General features: G+C 35.0%; 1 protein-coding gene across 2 annotated transcripts in view; it reads right to left on the bottom strand.

The window, feature by feature from the left end:
• LOC145671208 (zinc finger protein rotund-like) overlaps nucleotides 1–19,803 on the bottom strand; it is a 679,398-nt gene that overhangs the window by 427,510 nt on the left and 232,085 nt on the right. Inside the window, exon 1 of one of the 2 annotated variants that reach the window (XM_081740070.1) lies at nucleotides 3,194–3,266. The exons of the other annotated variant lie outside the window; for it this stretch is intronic. Coding sequence (XP_081596196.1) covers nucleotides 3,194–3,208 — 15 coding nt within the window. The 5' untranslated portion in view covers nucleotides 3,209–3,266. Of the gene's footprint in view, nucleotides 1–3,193; nucleotides 3,267–19,803 lie in introns of those variants that run through there. 2 annotated transcript variants of the gene reach the window in all.

The following is a 19,803-nucleotide window of genomic DNA, read 5'->3' as shown; positions in this document are numbered from 1 at the left end:
CTCTCATTAGATATTACCTTAGTTATGGGGATAATGCCTAAATTATAGCTCTCATTAGACATTACCTTAGTTCTGGGGTAATGCCTAAATTATAACTCATTAGACATTATCTTAGTTCTGGGGATAATGCCTAAATTATAGCTCTCCCTTATGTTAGTCTAATTTGCAAGTGTAATATGCTACTTTTCTTAAGGAAAAATTGTAACTGTATCCTTTTCATATGAGTTTTCATTTACCCAACACAGCATAGATCTCGTTATTTCGGTCAATCAGGATTAGACTACATCAGTAACATTTGTGAGGAGTGCGCAGTGACTAATTTGGAAAATGGTAATTAAGAAACACTAAATATTTTATGTATTTATGCATTTGATTATTAATTTATTTTTAAGTTGTAAGAGAAGAAAAATAACATTTTTTTTTCAAAAGAAAATCAAGGGAGACCGTATTAATCCAAACCTGTGTTTAATAAGAAAAACGGTTAAATTCATTATTATCCCTGTTAATTGGATTCATATCGAAAAATGAAAAACATCAGTTGTAAATCTAACTCTAGTCTCCTTGACAATACCTACCGAAGTATGTATTATGTTTAAAATTAATTATTAGTTGGCAAGAAAAATATTGAGATTACAATTAAACAATACTATTCTGAACTATGATGTGTAACAAGCTGGTAGTTTAGATTAAGTTAGATTGGGTTCGTATATATTATGTTGGGTATGAATCTTAAGAATAAAACATACTTGTAGACGTCCCAACTGGGTATTATGAAAGCACAGGTAAATAATGTTGACATAGCTATAGCGTCTCCAAATACGTTACAGACATAAATCTTTGCTCCCAATCATATTGGTCGTTCAAAGCACAAGGGAATCAAGTCTAATTATGAAAGTTATAAGGAAAAGAGACATAAAGTTTCTACGGTACACATAAGTAGATGGAAAAGTTATCACTGTTTTTCTACATTAAAAAAGTTATTTACAATGTCAGGACATGAATCATTTAAGCTTTAAAAGAAGTTTCAGACGGAGATCTTAAACATGAAATATCTCCAAAATGACCAAAAAGTGGACTTGATTCCCTTGTGCACTGAACGCGCCATATGCTGGACATATTGAAAGGATCTCCTTAATATCGACATTATTCTATCTTTCACGCCTCTCAGAATGAATACAAGATCGATTATTCAAAAAGAAAATTGCATTAGAGTGCTATTTTGGATTAATTAGTAACTTACCTTCTAAAGAGACATAATATGTTTTGTACTCGATTTTTATTAGTGACTACGCCAGAGTTCCTCAAATGCAATCACTTTTCTCTACACATGGCTCTTACAATAAAGAATAACATTTGTGAATGAATTGAGACAAGACTAAAAGGAAGCTCGACCTCAAAATAACTAAAAAATATGACAATCAAATTGTCAACTATTGCCTATTTTGCTATTTTATGCTGCTATTGTGTAGAAAAACAATAAGCTTTCGTATTGTTAAAAAATCCTACATTGATCCTTTTTTTTTTTTTAAAAAAAAAAAAAAGAAAACTCAAATGAAGAACAATAAAATACAATGATAAGAATAAATGGAACATAAAATTTTCAAACAAAATACAATTAATAAACTTAGGATTCTTTTTTAAATAATTTGAACATTAAATTTTGTAGGTATATGCTCAAGGAACTAACGCAGATTAGTTTAGTACGATAAATAACAGGATGTTGAATTTTAATTTATTCCAGTGTAACTAGGATTCACCTACGCTTGCTTAAATTCAATATTGATCGAAAGATTTTCTCCAATTATCTGGATTGTTAATCTTGTAACTTATTAAAATCCTCAGTATTCATAATGACATAGAAAAATACTATATGAAAAAGAGAATATTTAATTAGTTTTGACGATGTATTATAGCAAATAATTGTCTTTCATTTGTATCATTCAATTAAATAAACAGATTAACAGTAATTATTGTTATTACGTTCAATTTTAGTTTTCGCAATGCATAGTTTTGAGATAGCATTTAGACATTTTACATTATTTTGATTCCACACATTACCAGTAAGTTTGTGAAACTTTTTTGAAAATACAATGATTGGCTAGTTCTAAGTAGCTTGTAATCGAAGGGCACATGTGACAAAGAAAAATGGACATTTTTGAGGGACAAAACTTTTAAAAGAAAGCCTAGTCCATCTGAAACAAATGTTGATGCACAAACGTAGTAACTTGTATTTGCTCATTAACCCTTGACTTACTTAGTATCTTTGGTTTCTCAAAAGCAGATTTTCATTTAAACACCCGTAATTCTTAATGTAATTGCGAGTCACACTAGCACTCAGATGAGCTTTTGTAGTATAGTATACACGTCTGAAATCTTCGTAAAATCTCTATTTCCAGATTTTTCAATTATTCTTTGGCAACACTGACATCAAAGTAGACGATTAAATTATATTATTACTGTACATATCCAGATTATCCTGAAAGTGTGCTGAATTATGTTGGAGAAGCAAAGATAAAATTGTTTGTAAACCTTGCAGCTTTTTCTTTTCTTTTCTGTTATTCGTACGAATATACAGTTTATCAACGAGAAGGAAGGAGAAGGGGGATTTATGATTGACATATTTCGGATGATTTTAGTTTTGAAATCTTTATTTTAAAGTGCTCTTTTTCTGTCGATATTATCTTAGTTCCTGTCTCTAATATATATCAATGATCTGATAAAGCAATATCCTACTAGTTTGCGATCAAGTTGAGTTTTCTCCTCAATTCACGGTTGAATTCTTAGTTTACCTGATCTCTGTACTTGTGGTCTCGGAGTAAATTCTCGATTACGTTACTTGTGCATGGATACAAACCTGAATAGGGATTCGAATTCCATTTCAAAGTGTAGGGCCTGTCTCACATACCCCGCTGCTAAAAGGACGTTGAACTCAAATCAACATTTTTCTCAATCGCCAGCACAATAATTGATCTCCGTTATCAATCGCCAATCCATTAAGTTCCTTCCTATATGCAGTAATATTCATTTTTTTTCTGATGGACGAAGTCTGTCAATATACTAAGTATATGTGAGAATAATTACTTAATTGAATATATAACTTTACAAAATGAAAAGAAAGCCGTATTATTTTAATTAGAAACTAAATGCGACTGTATCATGGCTACTTAGGACATATAATTAACTTCGTACTTACTGTGGGTGTATACATGAGAATACTTGGAGAATAATTGCTTGAACAATGGCGAAGACTATTTACGTTATCTTACCTGAAAAAAAAAAGCAAAACAATAAATTCAATTGGTGAAGTAATGGAAAAATAAGTAATAAATTATTTACTTACAAAAATATATTTCTTAATAGATAGCGAGAGATCTTCATACTCTTTGCTTACTGTATCAATAAGAAAGCTAAACATCTTATTAATATATGGTGTATTTATTGCTGATTTTATACTCAAGAAAGTTGATTCAAAAGGAAAGCACAAAGTTACCGAAATTACTAATTATTTTCTGTTACTACTACTACTAAATAGTAATAATAATAATAATAATAATAATAATAATAATAATAATAATAATAATAATAATAATAATAATAATAATAATAATAATAATAATAATAATAATAATAATGGGAAAAATTATGTAAGTTCAATTGCAAGATGTATAATCGGCACATTGTGTCTCAATGCTAAGAGTATCATAAGCAAGTAATGTTATAATGTAATCTGTATCCAAGAAACACAAATGATTATAGTCCTTACTGTTGTTCACGAGACGAGGCAGAATTTAAGTGTTGAAATACAAGACGAGACAGAACTCTTCTAATAAAAACATATTAAACCTTCAGGATAGCTTTTCAACATGGACCGTTTGGATGTCAAGTAGCCTAACTCTATGAATATATTAACAATGTGACTTTCAAATAAATAAATAAATAAATAAAAACTACCGTATTTTCTCTTTTAACAAAAAAATTAAAAAAAAATAAGAATTTTAAAATTGTACGTGGAAAAAGTATTCGTACAGCTGACATATTCAAGAAAATAACGGTAATAATAACATCACTTATCAATTAATTAATACTTTGTAGGGTTCCTTTAGCAGCTATGATTGTCTGACGTCTTTTGTAAATGGGAACAACTAGATTCGCTGTATTTTTTAGGTGAAATATTGTTTCATTCTTCTAATACAGCATTTTTGAGAACTGCTTTGTTAGAAATAGTCCTCTATCTTATTTTTTGGTCAAAAACTTCCCACAAATGCTCTGTGAAATTGATGTCTGGTCACTACGTGTGCATGTGAACTTGTTTGGGTACATTATTAGTACTCACATCCTAGTATTATGTGTGGTATGTTTTGGATCCTTATCGTGCAAAAATACGAAGTCGTTATTGGGACCCATTTTTGCACTTCTTTGCAGAAGATTGCTATTTAAAATATTGACATAGTTCCTTTGGTTCATCGTTCCTTCTACCAAACACGAATTCCCGACACCAACAGCACTCATTGACCGCCAAACAAGCATAGAACCTGCAGCATGTTTCCCTATTGGACTACGATTGGGATCGATCTCTGTTCTCTTCATACTTCTCACAGTTTTTTCTCCCATTTGACCCAAACAAGTTGTACATAACTCTCGTCGATGAAACCAACTTTCTTTTTAATGTCAAAGTGCTTATTTACGCCCTCCAGAGCGAATTCTAGGAGCTTCTTGTGACTACTATTAGTCGCCTAATTTTGTTTCTTGAAATACGGCTATTATAGCATGCTGTTTTCAACGCATTACTCACTGTAGTTAATGATACATTCACTCCTCGTCTCTACAGATCTTTTGCAATCTGAGGAACACTAATCTTTGGATTAACTTTGATAGTATACTCTATTATGTTCTTGTATCTATTAATTAGTTCTGGGCCACCACTCCAGCATTCTTTTCTAATTGACTTCGTAACGCTGAATCTACCTAAATATCAACTGCACCCTTGAGGGAAGTCATTCCGTGATTTTAGGTATCTCAGACACCGATTTAATCTAATTGTGAACCCTGATAATAATTTTTCTTTCATCCTCCTTTGTGTCTTTTCCTTTTTGCCCCATCTTACCATTTTCTAAATGTTTGTGGTGAACTTAGACAGAGAAGTAGACTGATCCTTCTGTCAGCAACCTTCTCAAGTACGAATGCAAGAGTAATCACACTAACAGTGCTTGGCAGGTATCTTTACTGCGAACAAAACTACGGTGTACGAAAACTTCTTCGGCGGGAGTAAGACGTGAAACCAGCAAACTACACTGAATGGGTGGCGCAATTGCTGAACTAATGGTGCAAGATAGCGTCGATATAGATGTATAGGGTTCATAAATATAATCTCAACTTAATTTACTCGTAAACAGGCATTCATTCTTAAAAATTAGTATCTGTACGAATGCTTTTTCGAGTCACTGTAAATGAGTCGACTGGACTATTGACATAACAGCAGAGATCTTTACGTCCAAAACGTAGTTCTGTTCAAGATGGAGTTGATGATGTTGTATTGTTATTTCAGACGTATAATTACTATCCTGATTATGTCAATTCTGCCGAGAGGGTTTCTCTTAGTTCAGTGTCAGTTCAATGGTAACTGTTATTCCTTGGCAATGAAGGAAAAAAATAACAGATAGATTTCATTATAAATATTCATTCTTCACGAAGGTTTCGGAAAACTAGGTTTCCATCTGTGATTTAGCGCCTTCGGCGAGAGACATTTGATTTCCAACAGAATTCTCGGGGTTCGTATCCCATGTCCACATCTTGTATAGCCTCGGTGCTGAAAAGAACGCTAAATTCCAATACAACAAACAAAAATGTTATTTAATTGCCAACCTATACTATGTAAACACAGCATACCTATTACCTATCTGGCGAGTCACTGTGTTTGTTCTGTGGAATCGCTATTGTTGTGTTTATATGGTGTTATTGGTTGAAGGTGTTGTTGGGATGGGAGTATCAGTGGTTTTCTGCTTTATTTTACAGATTGGCCAGAATATAAAAACAGTGAAAGTTAATATACACAGTTCATGTCTTGGCTTGTTGTGTTATAATACTGTTAAAGTAAACGTTGTGACTTGAAGAGGAAAATGAAAGCAAGAAAGAAAATAGTCATCACAGGAAATAATGTATTCCCAGGGCTTGAAAAATCCACTCGCCATTGGCGAGTACTTTTTTACGTTTGGCGAGTAAAGTCTGATCAATCAAAAACGTATTTTATTCCACACAACAAATAATAATAATAAATGTAATAGTGCAATGCATCATCATTATTATCACCTTGCATGTGGCTGACATTACTTGTAAACAAGGAAATTACTCTGTAACTTTGCCGCATACACAGATAAATCAAACGAGTAATACTTGTATAGACATTTTAGCACGTGCCATATCTAAAACTACAGAAGCAGTTTTTGTGATATGGAATTTGGAAATATTTTCGGGTAAAGAAAGAGTTTGCTTCTTTTGATTCACATAACGCCATTTTCACCCTCCTTACTCGTGTCTTTACTTATGTACCATATCTCAATTCCTCGAAAAAACATATGAAAAAATTACACTTTCTTTGTCCGCAACTCGCATTCTTATCACATGTTTCATTCGCAAACTAGCATTAACATAAGTAATAGCATATAACTGAAGTATAAAAGTAAAGACTTAGTTGTCATACTCTAAAAGTTGAAGCAGTTTAATACAATATCAATTTCCAGTAAGTGTGGCATAACAATTATAGGAGTAATATTAAACTAACCACGAATAAACCAGTAATATTACTTTACTAAGTATTCTTGTCTAAAACATACTGACGTTTTCAAACCTATCAACTACCGTGTAACACGTTCTTTTCTAAGAAGCACATTTGAAATATAAAAGCAAGGTAAGATTTTTTTACTAGGTTCCTCTTTTCTGATTGTGCATACACATTAAAGAGATATGTGTGTATGGAATATAAAATTACTTTCATCCCATAATTCCAGACAACACATATTTCATGGGACATGGGTCAGGTGCAGGTCACATTCAGGTATACTGCGGGAACGAGTCGTTATTTTTATAACGCCACTTTGTAAAGACGGAGAAGGGTTACGACATGTAGTGACGTCAAGTGAAGACAATGGACCAAGATAGAGAAGAAAATGCGTTCTGTCAATCACAGCAAACATCCTCCCTCAATCATACAAGAGTTTACTATGCCGTGGTGTGTCAAAACGTAACAACCTTGACTCTAAACATCTTGCAGATGTGTTGAAACATGTACCTTTCCCCAACGATGACAAGAATCAATTCTGAAAGTATTGATCGTACGTCTAAAGCAATCAAAAGAATATATCCTCTTATTAAAAAAGAGAAAAGTAAAACTCGAAGTATATTTAAATACGAAAAGCAAGCAAATTAATATTAATTGCCAACTAGACATAAATTTGACCTCGAAATTAAACATAGTAAAGCGTATTGTGAGTGCACACACGTACAGTTTTCAGCACAAGAGCTTAACTATGCTATGTGAATTGAGCGTGTCACTTCAAGGAGGGAAACGTTGTATTTTTTAAAAATTAAAATGATGTTTTGTAGCCAATCGCATATCTATACATTCAAAAGACGAATTCATTGCATCAACTGAGAAACAAACTTTACAATCATATGGTTTTGACAAGTATTCAATGGCATTTAAAGAAACAAAATAGTTTGTCCGTCAGAAAGTTTTCTTTTTCAATTACAGTAGGGTTCCGTTAGTTCGATATCGAACAGTCAGGAATGCTCCATACTTCCCCCACAGATATGGATGAGTTTTCTTTTCCATTTTCAATCCAATTTACTGCAGGACTACAAGGTACAGTAATTCTGTATCATTCTGAATTCTTTAAAATGGGGAATTAAAATTTAAGTTTTGGTTATATTTGACTTGAAATGAATTGATCCAATTGTTCCTAGTAAACAATATTTGCTACCCAACATCACGTTCAGTCTATGACTTAGCGCTTAGCGATCGCGGGAGACACTGCTCGATGATCCAGCATTTTCGGTACAGTATCAACCACTCTCCCTATAGCCCGGACCTCGCTCCAAGCGACTTTCACACTTTCCGAACTTGAAGGAGTACATAGGAGGTCGTCGCTTCGCTTCAGACGAGGAGGTGAAACACTTCATGACAAGGCCTATTTTGCTAGCGTCTCTACTTCCATCAAGTAGATATGCATTTCTTCATTAGTGATGAGCAAATGCAAGACCAAGACCAAGACCGGGGTCTTGGTGTTGGTCTTGCACTGGAACCTTTGGTCTTGGTCTTGGTCTTGCACACCCAGTCTTAGTCTTGGTATTGGTCTTGCATGCAAGAGTCTTGCAAGTCTTGCATTTAAGAAATCTCAAGCTTTTCATAGGTAAATTTTCCTATGGATATAAGGGATAATAAATTCTACAATGCGCCAACAGTAAAGGAAATACAATGCATGTTTCTAAATGTAATATAGTTTAACTTTGTGTATCATGATAGTGTACAACATAGGTGATGACCTTTACTTTTTTAATGGGTGCCCACGCTTCACTACTTATAAGATATGCCTAAATCAAAACGCTTCGTAATCTGTTTATATTTTTTAACAGATCCAACACTCCACTGTTCCCAAACTGGGGAGGCTACCCCTGAGACGCATGAAAGAAAATCAAGACGGCACAGATTATTGAAATACCACGGATTGTAAAATTATTTTTACACTCTAAAGGTGTCAGATTTTTCTTTTCAACCACGATTAGCTAATCCTTGTATTAATCAAACTTCCAATTAAATATTGAGATTTTGTTTTACTGATTCCAATATGTACTCTATGGAGCACAAACATTGACACTACGTAAAAGCGATGAAAAAATTACAGGCTTTCGAAACATGGGCATGGAGAAAAAAGGAGAGAATTAGCTGTGTTAAACGGGCAACGAATGAGAAAGTGTTAAAAAAATTAGCAGTAGGAGAAAACAAGAAGAATTTTAGATAATGTTAAGAGGAGAAAGAGGAACTGGTTAGGATATTGGCTGAGGAGGAACTGTATTTTGAGGAACGTGCTGGAGGGTATTGTGGAAGCAAGAGAGGGAGGGAGAGAAGGAGACTAGTTGAAGGAAGGTATTAAAACAGAAAATTGCTACGTCAAGAGGAAGAGACTAGCTGAGGACCACCGAACGTCGAAGTTTCTCAGTTGCAGCAAGTAAAACTATCAAATATTTCAATAATATTGCTTATTTTATAGCAGCGTTTCCCAACCGGTGTGCCGCGGCACATTGGTGTGCCGTGAATGAGCCGCTGGTGTGCCGCGAGGAATCGAAATAAAATTATTAATTTTAGAGGAATCAAATTGTAAAACGTAGGGAAAAATATATATTTGTATTTCACATTACTATGAACCTCTACTATGAATCTATAATTTTAAGTTTCATACCGTGTTACTGTTCTGTACATTTCTAATGTTGAAAAAGTATTTGTTGTCATTGTTATGACCATTATTGCTTATTTGTTGCTGCAGACTATTTCGTAACTTGAAAATTTAAAATATCATTTAATCCTTTCGACAAATTACCTACATTTATGTTTTAAAAGTAAATGAGATTTGTTTGTTCATTCGTTATTTAGTAATCTTCCTTCTCAGTAAAAGGTTGGATACAGTTTTTAAAAAGAAAGCATATTTTTAAAAACTTGAGTCCAATATTTCATTGCAATTGTTTTCTATTTTTAAATTAGAATGAAAAATAAGCATAATGATTTACCACGGGGGAAAACCAGTGTTCGAGCTTTCTTTTCTGTGAGAAGATCAATAATCACAGAAAAATGCCACTGTGTTTTATATTTACAAATAATATCTATAAGTGTGCCGCGAGAATTCTAGTAACACCCGTAATGTGCCGCAAGTTGAAAAAGGTGGGGAAACGCTGTTTTATAGTCTTTTGCTATATATTTATGCACTATTTTGCTATATATATTTTGTTACATAAAAATCCGTAATCCGGATTTTAGTAATAATACTGTACCTTAGCAATGTACCTTAGCATCACTTTGATTATATGATATTTGATAAATATACCGTATTTTATATATTTTATAACTTTTAACACTTCTATGGGTGTAATTCCTGGAATAGTCCCTTGGATTCGAGAACTATAGCAGTGCTTTAAAGAGACTCGAGTCAATAGTCGGAACGCTTAAAGCAAACGAATAAACCCGAAATACTATAACTATAATAATAATAATAATAATAATAATAATAATAATAATAATAATAATAATAATAATAATAATAATAATAATACCTACAGACGAGCCTTGGGTTCAGTGGTTGAGTGTTGACTTGGGATTCTGAGATAGATCTCAATCACCGACTGCTCTTAGACTTTATCCTGGTTTTCCCAGTCATAATAGTTGAATATCGGGATGGTATTTTAAATACCCAAACCTGGCCGCTATTTTGCTCAAGTCTATCAATCAAACGTTTTTTTTCTTTCTGTCTGTCTTAACAAGGTGAGTAGAAGACACTTTTTGCGTCTCTCCATTGCAACCACCACAACATGACAAGAGTCACAAAGAGTTTTGTTTCTTCAGTTGCACAGCAACCCTGCTCGCATATTTTTCATTCGCGGCAAAACACCGCGTAATATAAAAGGGCACACTTCTCACGCTCAAACTGCCGCGAGCGGCGACGGCAAATCGCCGCCTCAATGTGAAAGAACCGTTAGTGTTCAGGACGTAAGTAATATTCTACTTTCATGAAAATAAAATGCTCCAGGATAACCTAATGGTCAAGGTGTATGCTGTGTACATTGGTCTGGTTTTGGCTCCCAGTCAAGGCTTCGAATTTTCAGTGATGAGCCGACATCAGAATGCAATTGGAGAGTATTGAATTTAGACATAGCGAAATCTATCCTAGAAACCCAGAAGAAATATTGATGGAATTTGTTGTGCTTATCACAAACACCACTGGCCAGCATGGTCCTTCAGAGGTTGCAGAATGCCTGATCTCAATAATGAATGAATAGAAAATATTTAATACTTTTGATATAAGCGTGAAACTACCTGTGATGGTTTTGATTTCATTCATCAACTGCACTTCAAGTAGATTTGTTTCGATGGGTATCATAGAGATATTAAAAATATTTTAATTAAATGTTTATGACTGTATTGATTAGGATGTTTTAAAAATTATAAGCTGGATTTCATAACTGAAGCAAGTAGCCTAACAATAATTGTAATAAAAGAAATCGTCGAGTAAAGCAAGTGCATAAACAACTAAATATAATTTCAGTTGTAGTTTTAAAATTCCTATCTAATTATTGCATTTCAAGTTTAATTGGTTAATTTTAATATGACAAGTGCGTTCAAACTAATTTATAAACTTGAATTGATGTGATGTGTCAATCAACAAAACGTTTGAAATATTTGTAACTGAAATGATTTCACATATTTCTCCTGTAGCGCTTGACACAGTGTATTGCTGTTTGAGAATGCAACACAAGAGTGCTTTCGTATGTTACGTAAACCTGATGCTTTGTACTCTAAGAAACCAGTATTTCGATTAGAACAGGCAGGACTGACACAGAAAAGAAACAACCGAAATGTACTACACAATGAATAACCACAACATCTATAACTGACTTCTTGTAAGAATATAATTTGATAATGATTTTGCAGGGTACTTTTAATATTGATACTATGTGTATAATCGGGAAATGTATACAGTATTTATGGTAAATTTCATAGGAAAAGAATTATAAATACGAAAATTAGAATGAGTAAAACAAAATGTTGCTAAATGGACAAGAAAGTTTTATTTTTGTTTTATTGTTCTTATTTACTGCTCCTTTGACATGAAATTTGCCACATACATGTCTTTGCCGATTATACACATGCTAACATTATAAGAAATACCGGGCGAATTCGTTTTCAAATTATATTTCTACAACATGTTTATAGACATGCGAGAATAATTTTGGACATGAGTGTACATAGTAAAACTCAAATCTTGCTGGCAACTCAGCAGCATATCTATGCTGATGATTGAGCAGTGACGAAGAAAGTAGAGTAGCAGCTTATGAACTCATTTCTATTATTTTTTTTCTCTTCTCTTCTTTCTTTTCTAACGCAATTCTCTGCCAAATCCACATGACAATATGGTTTTATAAAGCATCCAAATGAATGATGAGAAATGAATCCTTTTTTATTACCTTCAAACTGGGAATTGTGCGGTCAGGTGAAGTTTAGGTTATACCTATACATCTAAATGGTCCTATTAAACAAAAGACTGTTGCTGTTATAGTTGATTTGGAGTTTAGCGTCTCTTTCAACAGCGAGACTATATGAGACATGAACCTACAGCTTAATATGGGATTTGAACCAAATATGCCTCCACCTGCAGTCGAGCTTGGTTTTCTTCATCCAAGGAGCGGATGCTTTTCTTATACAACGGGTCTCAAGGAGAAATCTCTTACGTGAGGTGAAATTACTACAGTTCAGACTATTGGAAAATTTTTGTATGTTTATGCTATTGAAATCGCGTGAAGTGTGACAAACACTTCTTTTTATGTGTTTGTCATTATCATCCACATATTGTAAATCGATTCAAAAAATATCATGCAATTCAATAAGGTTCTGTGTTACTAATCATGTGCATCATTTTAGTATTAAGAGGATCTGGAGATCATATATATAACTTTAACATAAATTTTCACGTCTTTCCTTCTATGGTGCGTGTCTTGCACGATAAATAGTTAATTTTGTATAGGGAGGGAAAAATGATTTTTTTGAAAATGAATTCTTTCAGTTTTACGTTCCACGAATATTTGGGCTTCGCTAAACGAGACGGTGATGATCAGAAATTAATGGAGTGGTTGAAGTTCACTAGGCGCAAACTGGAATCGAACCGGGGACCCCATGCACCAAAGGTAAACGCTTTACCACTGAGCCACCACGCCCTAATTTTTTTTTTTTTTTTTTTTTGGTCTCAAAGTTTGCTGCCTAGTATCGCCATGCCGAAACATTGGATAAGTATATATTTGGTCCATACTTCAAGGAATAAGTTTCTGTTGTAAGGGATAAATACTGTTGCAAGGGATAAATACCCTAAGCGCCAAGAAACTATTGCTCATTCTCTTACATTACAAAGGAAAACATTGGCATAGGTCAGGAATTTTATTATTGCCGTAATAGACTAATCCATATAAAGTACGTAAAATCATATTTCTTCAGTCGGCTAGCTTATGATAGTCTACCAACACAGAATACCGAAATGTATTGTTCTTCAACTTGATTGTTTCACTAGAGGTCTATTCAGTTAAATCATAATTATATCTATTGCGATTCGGTATCTCAAATTTACATTTCTATGACTGCTGATTCAAACATCTTGATTTCTCTCGATATTTTCTCATCTTGTTTTACTTTACATGTCTTTCATTATGATTATAGTTTATGTATGTTAACTTGACGCCAGTAGTGTCACGAGGAATTAGGAAGTGGCCACGAAATCTATAAGAAAATAACAAATTCCAGTTCTTACATGGGTTTCTGCTACTGTTCTTCTTCTCCGTATTATTATTATTATTATTATTATTATTATTATTATTATTATTATTATTATTATTATTATTATTATTATTATTATTATTATTATTATTATTATTATTATCACTAGTAGTATCCTAACAGCACAAGAAGTGCTAGGCATGTGCCATTTAGGTGTCCCAGCTACTTTTTAGGTACCCGACACTTGGCACATATGATGTTCATGTGCTAAGTATGTACTTCAGCTACCTACAGTTTTAGGTACTTGTTACACCTAATTGATATTTGCAACTATGTACCACAAATATAGCATTTATATACCTGGCTGAGTTTCGCTCTCTAAGAGTCATTTGTTTTATGTCGTCACTTGAGACATATATTTGTCATGTTCTCAGTACGTCCTTTAGGTGCATACTGTTACAGATACCCTAACAGCACGAGATGTGCTAGGTATGCGCCATTTAGGTGTTCTAAATTCATCTCCCACATTTGATGCAATTGTTGCTTCTTTTTCTAAGCGATTGTGTACTGGAAGCAACAAACGCATCAACTTGATTAGATGGCAACTATCGCCAATCATTTGAAAGTGAATATAGAAGAACCGTGAAATAAAGTAAATAGACACTAGTCATTTTCTTATGCGAGCAGATTTTATCTGATCCCAAACGATTATCGTCGAATATACGCGGTTAAAGGAGCATTCTGATTAGTCAAATTCAAAAGACCTCAACAATTTATTCCTCTACAAGCGGCGTTCTCTTCCCCTCCGTAGGGAAGTCGGAAGAGCACGGAGTTAGTAATCCAAAGCTTGGTGGTTCGCGCCAACCCTGGGGTACGTTTTTCTTACTTGTTTAAAGTGTTTTTTAGACTCACCTTAATATACACACTTTACGCATATAGGCGATTTAACATATTTTGGGGGAGTAATTTTATGGTTCATTGACGCTTACGGCATGGGGAACATACCTAGAATATACTAGGCACGAGTGTAGTATATATATGTCAGTCATGTGCCTAGGGGCGGACATAGAATGTGACTGTCACTTGCCATCCATGTGATTTCTCTCTCAGAGATACATAAAACACATACTGGACACATTCCCATGTACCTGAGGGAACATAATAGGCATATCCTTGCTATGTAATTGTGCTGTTAGGGTAGTGGCATAGCTGTTTTTAAAAAATGGCTGCTGTCCATGTGATAAGAATGATCAAGTTACCTTTCATATTTGTTACGTCTATTCTAAGGATCAAACGTTAAAATCTTTCTAATACAAATTTATGTACGTAAATAGCTTTAATTCAAGAAAAGACTATGAAAAGGAATGTACAATTTATACTATTCGTACAATATACCAACACTTCTAATATTAGGAGAAAGGTAAGGTATAGGTCGCTCCTCTTTCGGGACAGGTCTAGAAGGCCCAAGTGCTATGTGTGGAACTAAGGCTCCACACTTTCTTAATTTCGGCATATACAAGGTGTATCAAAAGTACGGGGTCATATGCCAACTTTGTTATAAATAAAGATACGAAAAAACGGAAAGAGAGGAATAGGTGGTTATCAATTTAAAATGGTAGAATTTATACAATCATAACGTAGGCTCTGCTAAATTATAAAGTAATGTTGCCAGTTCAGCACCCTTTTTCTTTGGCCCCTCACTATGCCAAGGATATAACTCTGTTGGGAAACAGATTCTAGGTTCCGTCCGTCATTTTTGCGTCCACTTAAGTTGGTTCAGTTTAGACAACCTACTGAACTCAAAACGTTACTGTATCATTTCACACAGGACACCTTATCAGTATGGAGGCTGGTGACTGGAAATCACCTAATTATAATAACTTACCTTTCTTTCCTTTTCTCGTATCTTTATTCGTAACGGATTTCACCTATGGCCCGAAGTTTTGATTCACACGGTATAGGAAGGAGAAATGATGGAGTACTTAACGTTACGTTCCGGCTCAATTACAATCCAGCCAACATGTCCCCAAATAACCATTTTGTAGGAACTGTGTGAACCCGAATTGGAACGAGAAAAGAAGAAAAAAAAACGCTTTCACCAACTATCAAACCCGGGCAGAAGGTGGCTGCCTTAATCGACTACTTTACTCTGACTCTATACTTCAAACATTACCAACTTAGTAGGGAAAAATCCCATACATAACTTTTCTATAGTCTTTTTTTGTGGGGACTGCTTCATAGCTTTTTGATCGCCTAAGACTTAAAAGTTCCTGGCGACGCCACTGTCTGAACGATTTGATAATTGAAAACAGGTTTTAGAAATATAACCAACTTTTTATCTGTGCATTCATTTTATCCCTTTATTATATGCCCTCAATTTTTACGTTATTGCTAGAGTATAGATATTAAAAGAATTAGTAGAATTTTCATGGAACAAGAATTACTAGTACTACTGAAGTACATGTATTGTACACACAAAACGTAATAACTTCTGTGGGTTTTTTATATAGCCTACGTATGTGACTTTACTAGACATAGTTGACTTTGCCATATAGCGGTGTTCTTTGTGCCAGATCTAGCATGAAGGGAGACAAAAGAGCATTATCTTGTCATACATTGAGTATGTTACTGTTGATGCAAACAAGAACATACCGTAATAACAGACTTGTAAGTACTCTGACACCTGTAACATCAAAACATCCTCGAGAATGAAATGTTTGTTGTTAGATTAAAAACCTTACAAGCAATTGCCTATTATTCATGCTTATAATTTTAATGGTCTGTGACGAGATAATTAAAAGCTGCTTCTTTCCAGCGGTAGAGAACCTTGATGCATTTGTAACGAGCAATAATGATAATTTTATAAGCTAGTAAATATTGCACAGCTGAGAAAATTTGGTCTTCATTTTAAAAAATATATTTATTTTGCTGCATTAAATTAGATATTTAATTGTAGGTCCTGTTATTTAATGATTCGATGCCTACCAATGTAACTATTCATTTATATATCAAAAGACGTGTCTGATATAACCATGGGAACTTTCATATTGCAAGTAAGATTGGGAAGTGGAAACGACACTTCTGACAAAAGTCAAGCAGAATTTAAATTTATTTACGTGTACCATTCTAAGATTAACCTGTTGGACTGAGGAGAAACGTAGGAAGAATCTCATTCAGAATGAGCATCCGCAGGATTCGAATTTAGGATTCCTTACTGCAAACCGAGGGCGCTAACCATTCATTTATTTTCACTAATAGCCCAAGCTAGGAGACGATTGTTAAATTTTTAGTGGAACATAATAGTGAAGAGTCTTTCAATCATATGAAAACGGAATTAGATATTTCAACGGATTTACACGTTTCATGACTAATGAGGGTTTTTGAATATTAGTAAGTTTATTCATTCCTCGATATTTTACACAGGTAGCATAGTTCAATGCAGGCTTTCCCAGCCAATGTGTCGCGAAATTTTAGAATTTAAAAATAAATGTATCATTTAGGTAGCCTATAAGTCTAGGCTTTATACAACATATTTTATTTTTAGCATGAAGCATTTGAAGGGTACAGGGGGAAAACACGCCAAGTCGCATTTCGTAAATTCTTCAGGAGAGCGGTTTTAAAGTATGGACAAAGCGTGTTCTTCCTTATATGGAATTTTTTCAATCATTTAGAAAATGGGATAAAGCTGTTACTTTCGCAGTGTTGTTATACTATTGGTAAGATGCGGCCTTAGTTGTCTGAAGGGACAAATATCTCAAAATAATGAACTGTGCCTGTTTTTTCTTTGTGCCCTTCATTTAATAATAAATCAATTTTGAGACAGACTGTGACAGTCAATGGCAACATCAATGCTCAATTCCACTTGCAGATACTTAGATAATACTACTATACAGAACTTCTAGTATTATACTATTATAATTTATATATTTTTGTATTACTGTAAAAATTTAGAATATAATATCTAATAAGTGAGTAGCAGTGGCGTAACTAAAGGCTTGAGGGACCCACAGACAGCGTAGAGTGGGTCCTCTTCTCTACGTCCCACGCCTGTGATGGCTTGAGCTCCCTAAAATGCGTGGTCTGCGGGGCCCTTATTTACGCCCTTGGTGTGTAGCTATCGTGAGCATTCTATAAGGCGTATCACCAGGCAAGAAATTGGAAACCTGTACCTCAACGCATGAAGATCACATTTTAAACTTTAATTATAAACAAACGTCTTCGGTGCGAGCGGTCCCGGATTAAATTCCTGGTGGGGCACTCGGTCAAAAAGTGTAAAACTCTTTTTCAGGCCAGCCACCCTCAATGAGGTTTTCCTCATTCACACCAGGCAAATGCCAGGACGAAACTTAACTTATAGGTAGTGCTCTCAACGGGTCGGGTCGGGTTGAAGACCGACCCGACCCGACCCGTGATCCGAATTGACTGACCCGACCCGATGACTTGACCCGAACCGTGATCCGACCTCATTGACCTGACCCGACAACCCGACCCGAGCTGACCCGATTGACCCGACCCGAGCTGACCCGACTGACCCGACCCGAATAGCCTGACCCGACAACCCGACCAAAGTTGACCCGACTGACCCGACCTGACATTCCGACCCGTAACCCGACCCGAGCTGACCCGATCCGAGTCGGGTCGGGTCGGATCAACCCGATCCGTTTAGAGCACTATGGTCACGACACTGGGTGAACGCCAAAATGCACTCCCACTGGGAATTAAACCCGGACCACGTGTACCGAAGTTTTACACGTTAACCACTAGCTAGATCAAGCGGTGGATTTGTATATGCATCTTAGTGAATATTTGGCACTTTTGAGGTTTGGTTATTTCTTTTTATAACTGATACCAATGTCCGACGTGGGAGAAGTTTATTTTTTTACTTGCTTTAGTTGTATGTGACGAAGTTTTTATTCAAGGTCAGTGTTCTCATCTGCTTGGACGGCAGGGGGTCTTCTCGGAAGGCAATAGCAAGAGTCTCTTGGAGGAGACAAAAGGAAATCGTTTAACTACAATGATAAGGGTTGAGGAAACAGGAGAACATCTGTGATTTTTTCCAAGCCTTCAACTTTCATTCCAAAATAGGTTCTTATGATTCCGGGACCCGTACCACTTTGATTTTTCTTTCTTGGTAATTAAAACGTATTTTACAGTATATATAGTTGCACGTAAGAAGATACATAATATGAATTTTGTAATTTAAAATTTAAAAATACAGTATGATATTTAATTACAAAGTGCTAATTTTATTTCATCACTTTCAGCCCAACAAATGAAATTCAAGCAATTCGCTCCCTGGGTCTTGGTCATCAATACTGCGTCTTATTCTTTGTCTTGCAGTCAAGTCTTGGTCCTGCATTTCGTAGTTTTGGTGGTCCTTCATGCTATACAAGAGCCAAGAATGCTCGCCTCATCGGTACAAATGAAGACCAAGTGTGATTTTGATTATGGTCTTTCATACTATACGGAAAGCAAGAAAATATGCTCATCGCTACTTGGTGATCACCAAAACAAGGCCAAGAGCAAGATTACTATGCAATTCGTCTTGCATATCCAATCTTTATCTTGTTCTTGTATCGATGTCCTTGGGCTTGGTGAAATAAAATGAAATATTCAGTTTAAGGTCCCTCGATTCTGCACCGAGGCTAAGGGATACAGCCTCCTGAAATGACCATGAGAAATGAATGAAATGGTGGAATGAATAAAGTGGGAGGAAACAGAACCCCGAGAAAACCCACTACACGGCGTTTCTCCACCACAAAGCCTACTTAGCACAAGCTGGGATCGAACCATGGACACCATGCACCAGAGATGAACTCTCTACCACTGAGCCACCGCAGCCCTGCTTGGGCTTGGTCGTCCATATCCAATCTTTCTTTTAGCCTTGCTTAACACGTTAGCTGCCATGTGGGTCCGATTGGACCTACTGGAGTGATCAAGGAAGGACCCACAATTTCTAATTCGTCGAATTGACGTTAGAGTACTTGTATTGTTAAATCCTGTCTCTACTGTTATTGAATTGTAGTGTTTTTATTACACATGCAGGTTTTGGTATTTGATATTGATTATTAACGCCGCTAGGGGCGCTAAATACCAAGTAACAAGCATTTGTTGCTTTTGTAGACCCGATCGGACCTATGTTTTGCTTTTTCAGTGACATGTTAAAAAGTTTAACAATGGATTCATTATTTATTCTAATTTATTTTCACAAGATGTCAGTGTCCCTGTCATTTGCTGAATTTTCAGAAAAGTCTAGATCACTACACTGCTATTACTAATGA

The sequence above is a fragment of the Thermobia domestica genome, chromosome 15, assembly GCF_964235325.1.
Source record: "Thermobia domestica chromosome 15, izTheDome1.hap1.1, whole genome shotgun sequence".
Lineage (NCBI taxonomy): Eukaryota > Metazoa > Arthropoda > Insecta > Zygentoma > Lepismatidae > Thermobia > Thermobia domestica.
This window is presented reverse-complemented; position numbering and strand designations above follow the sequence as displayed.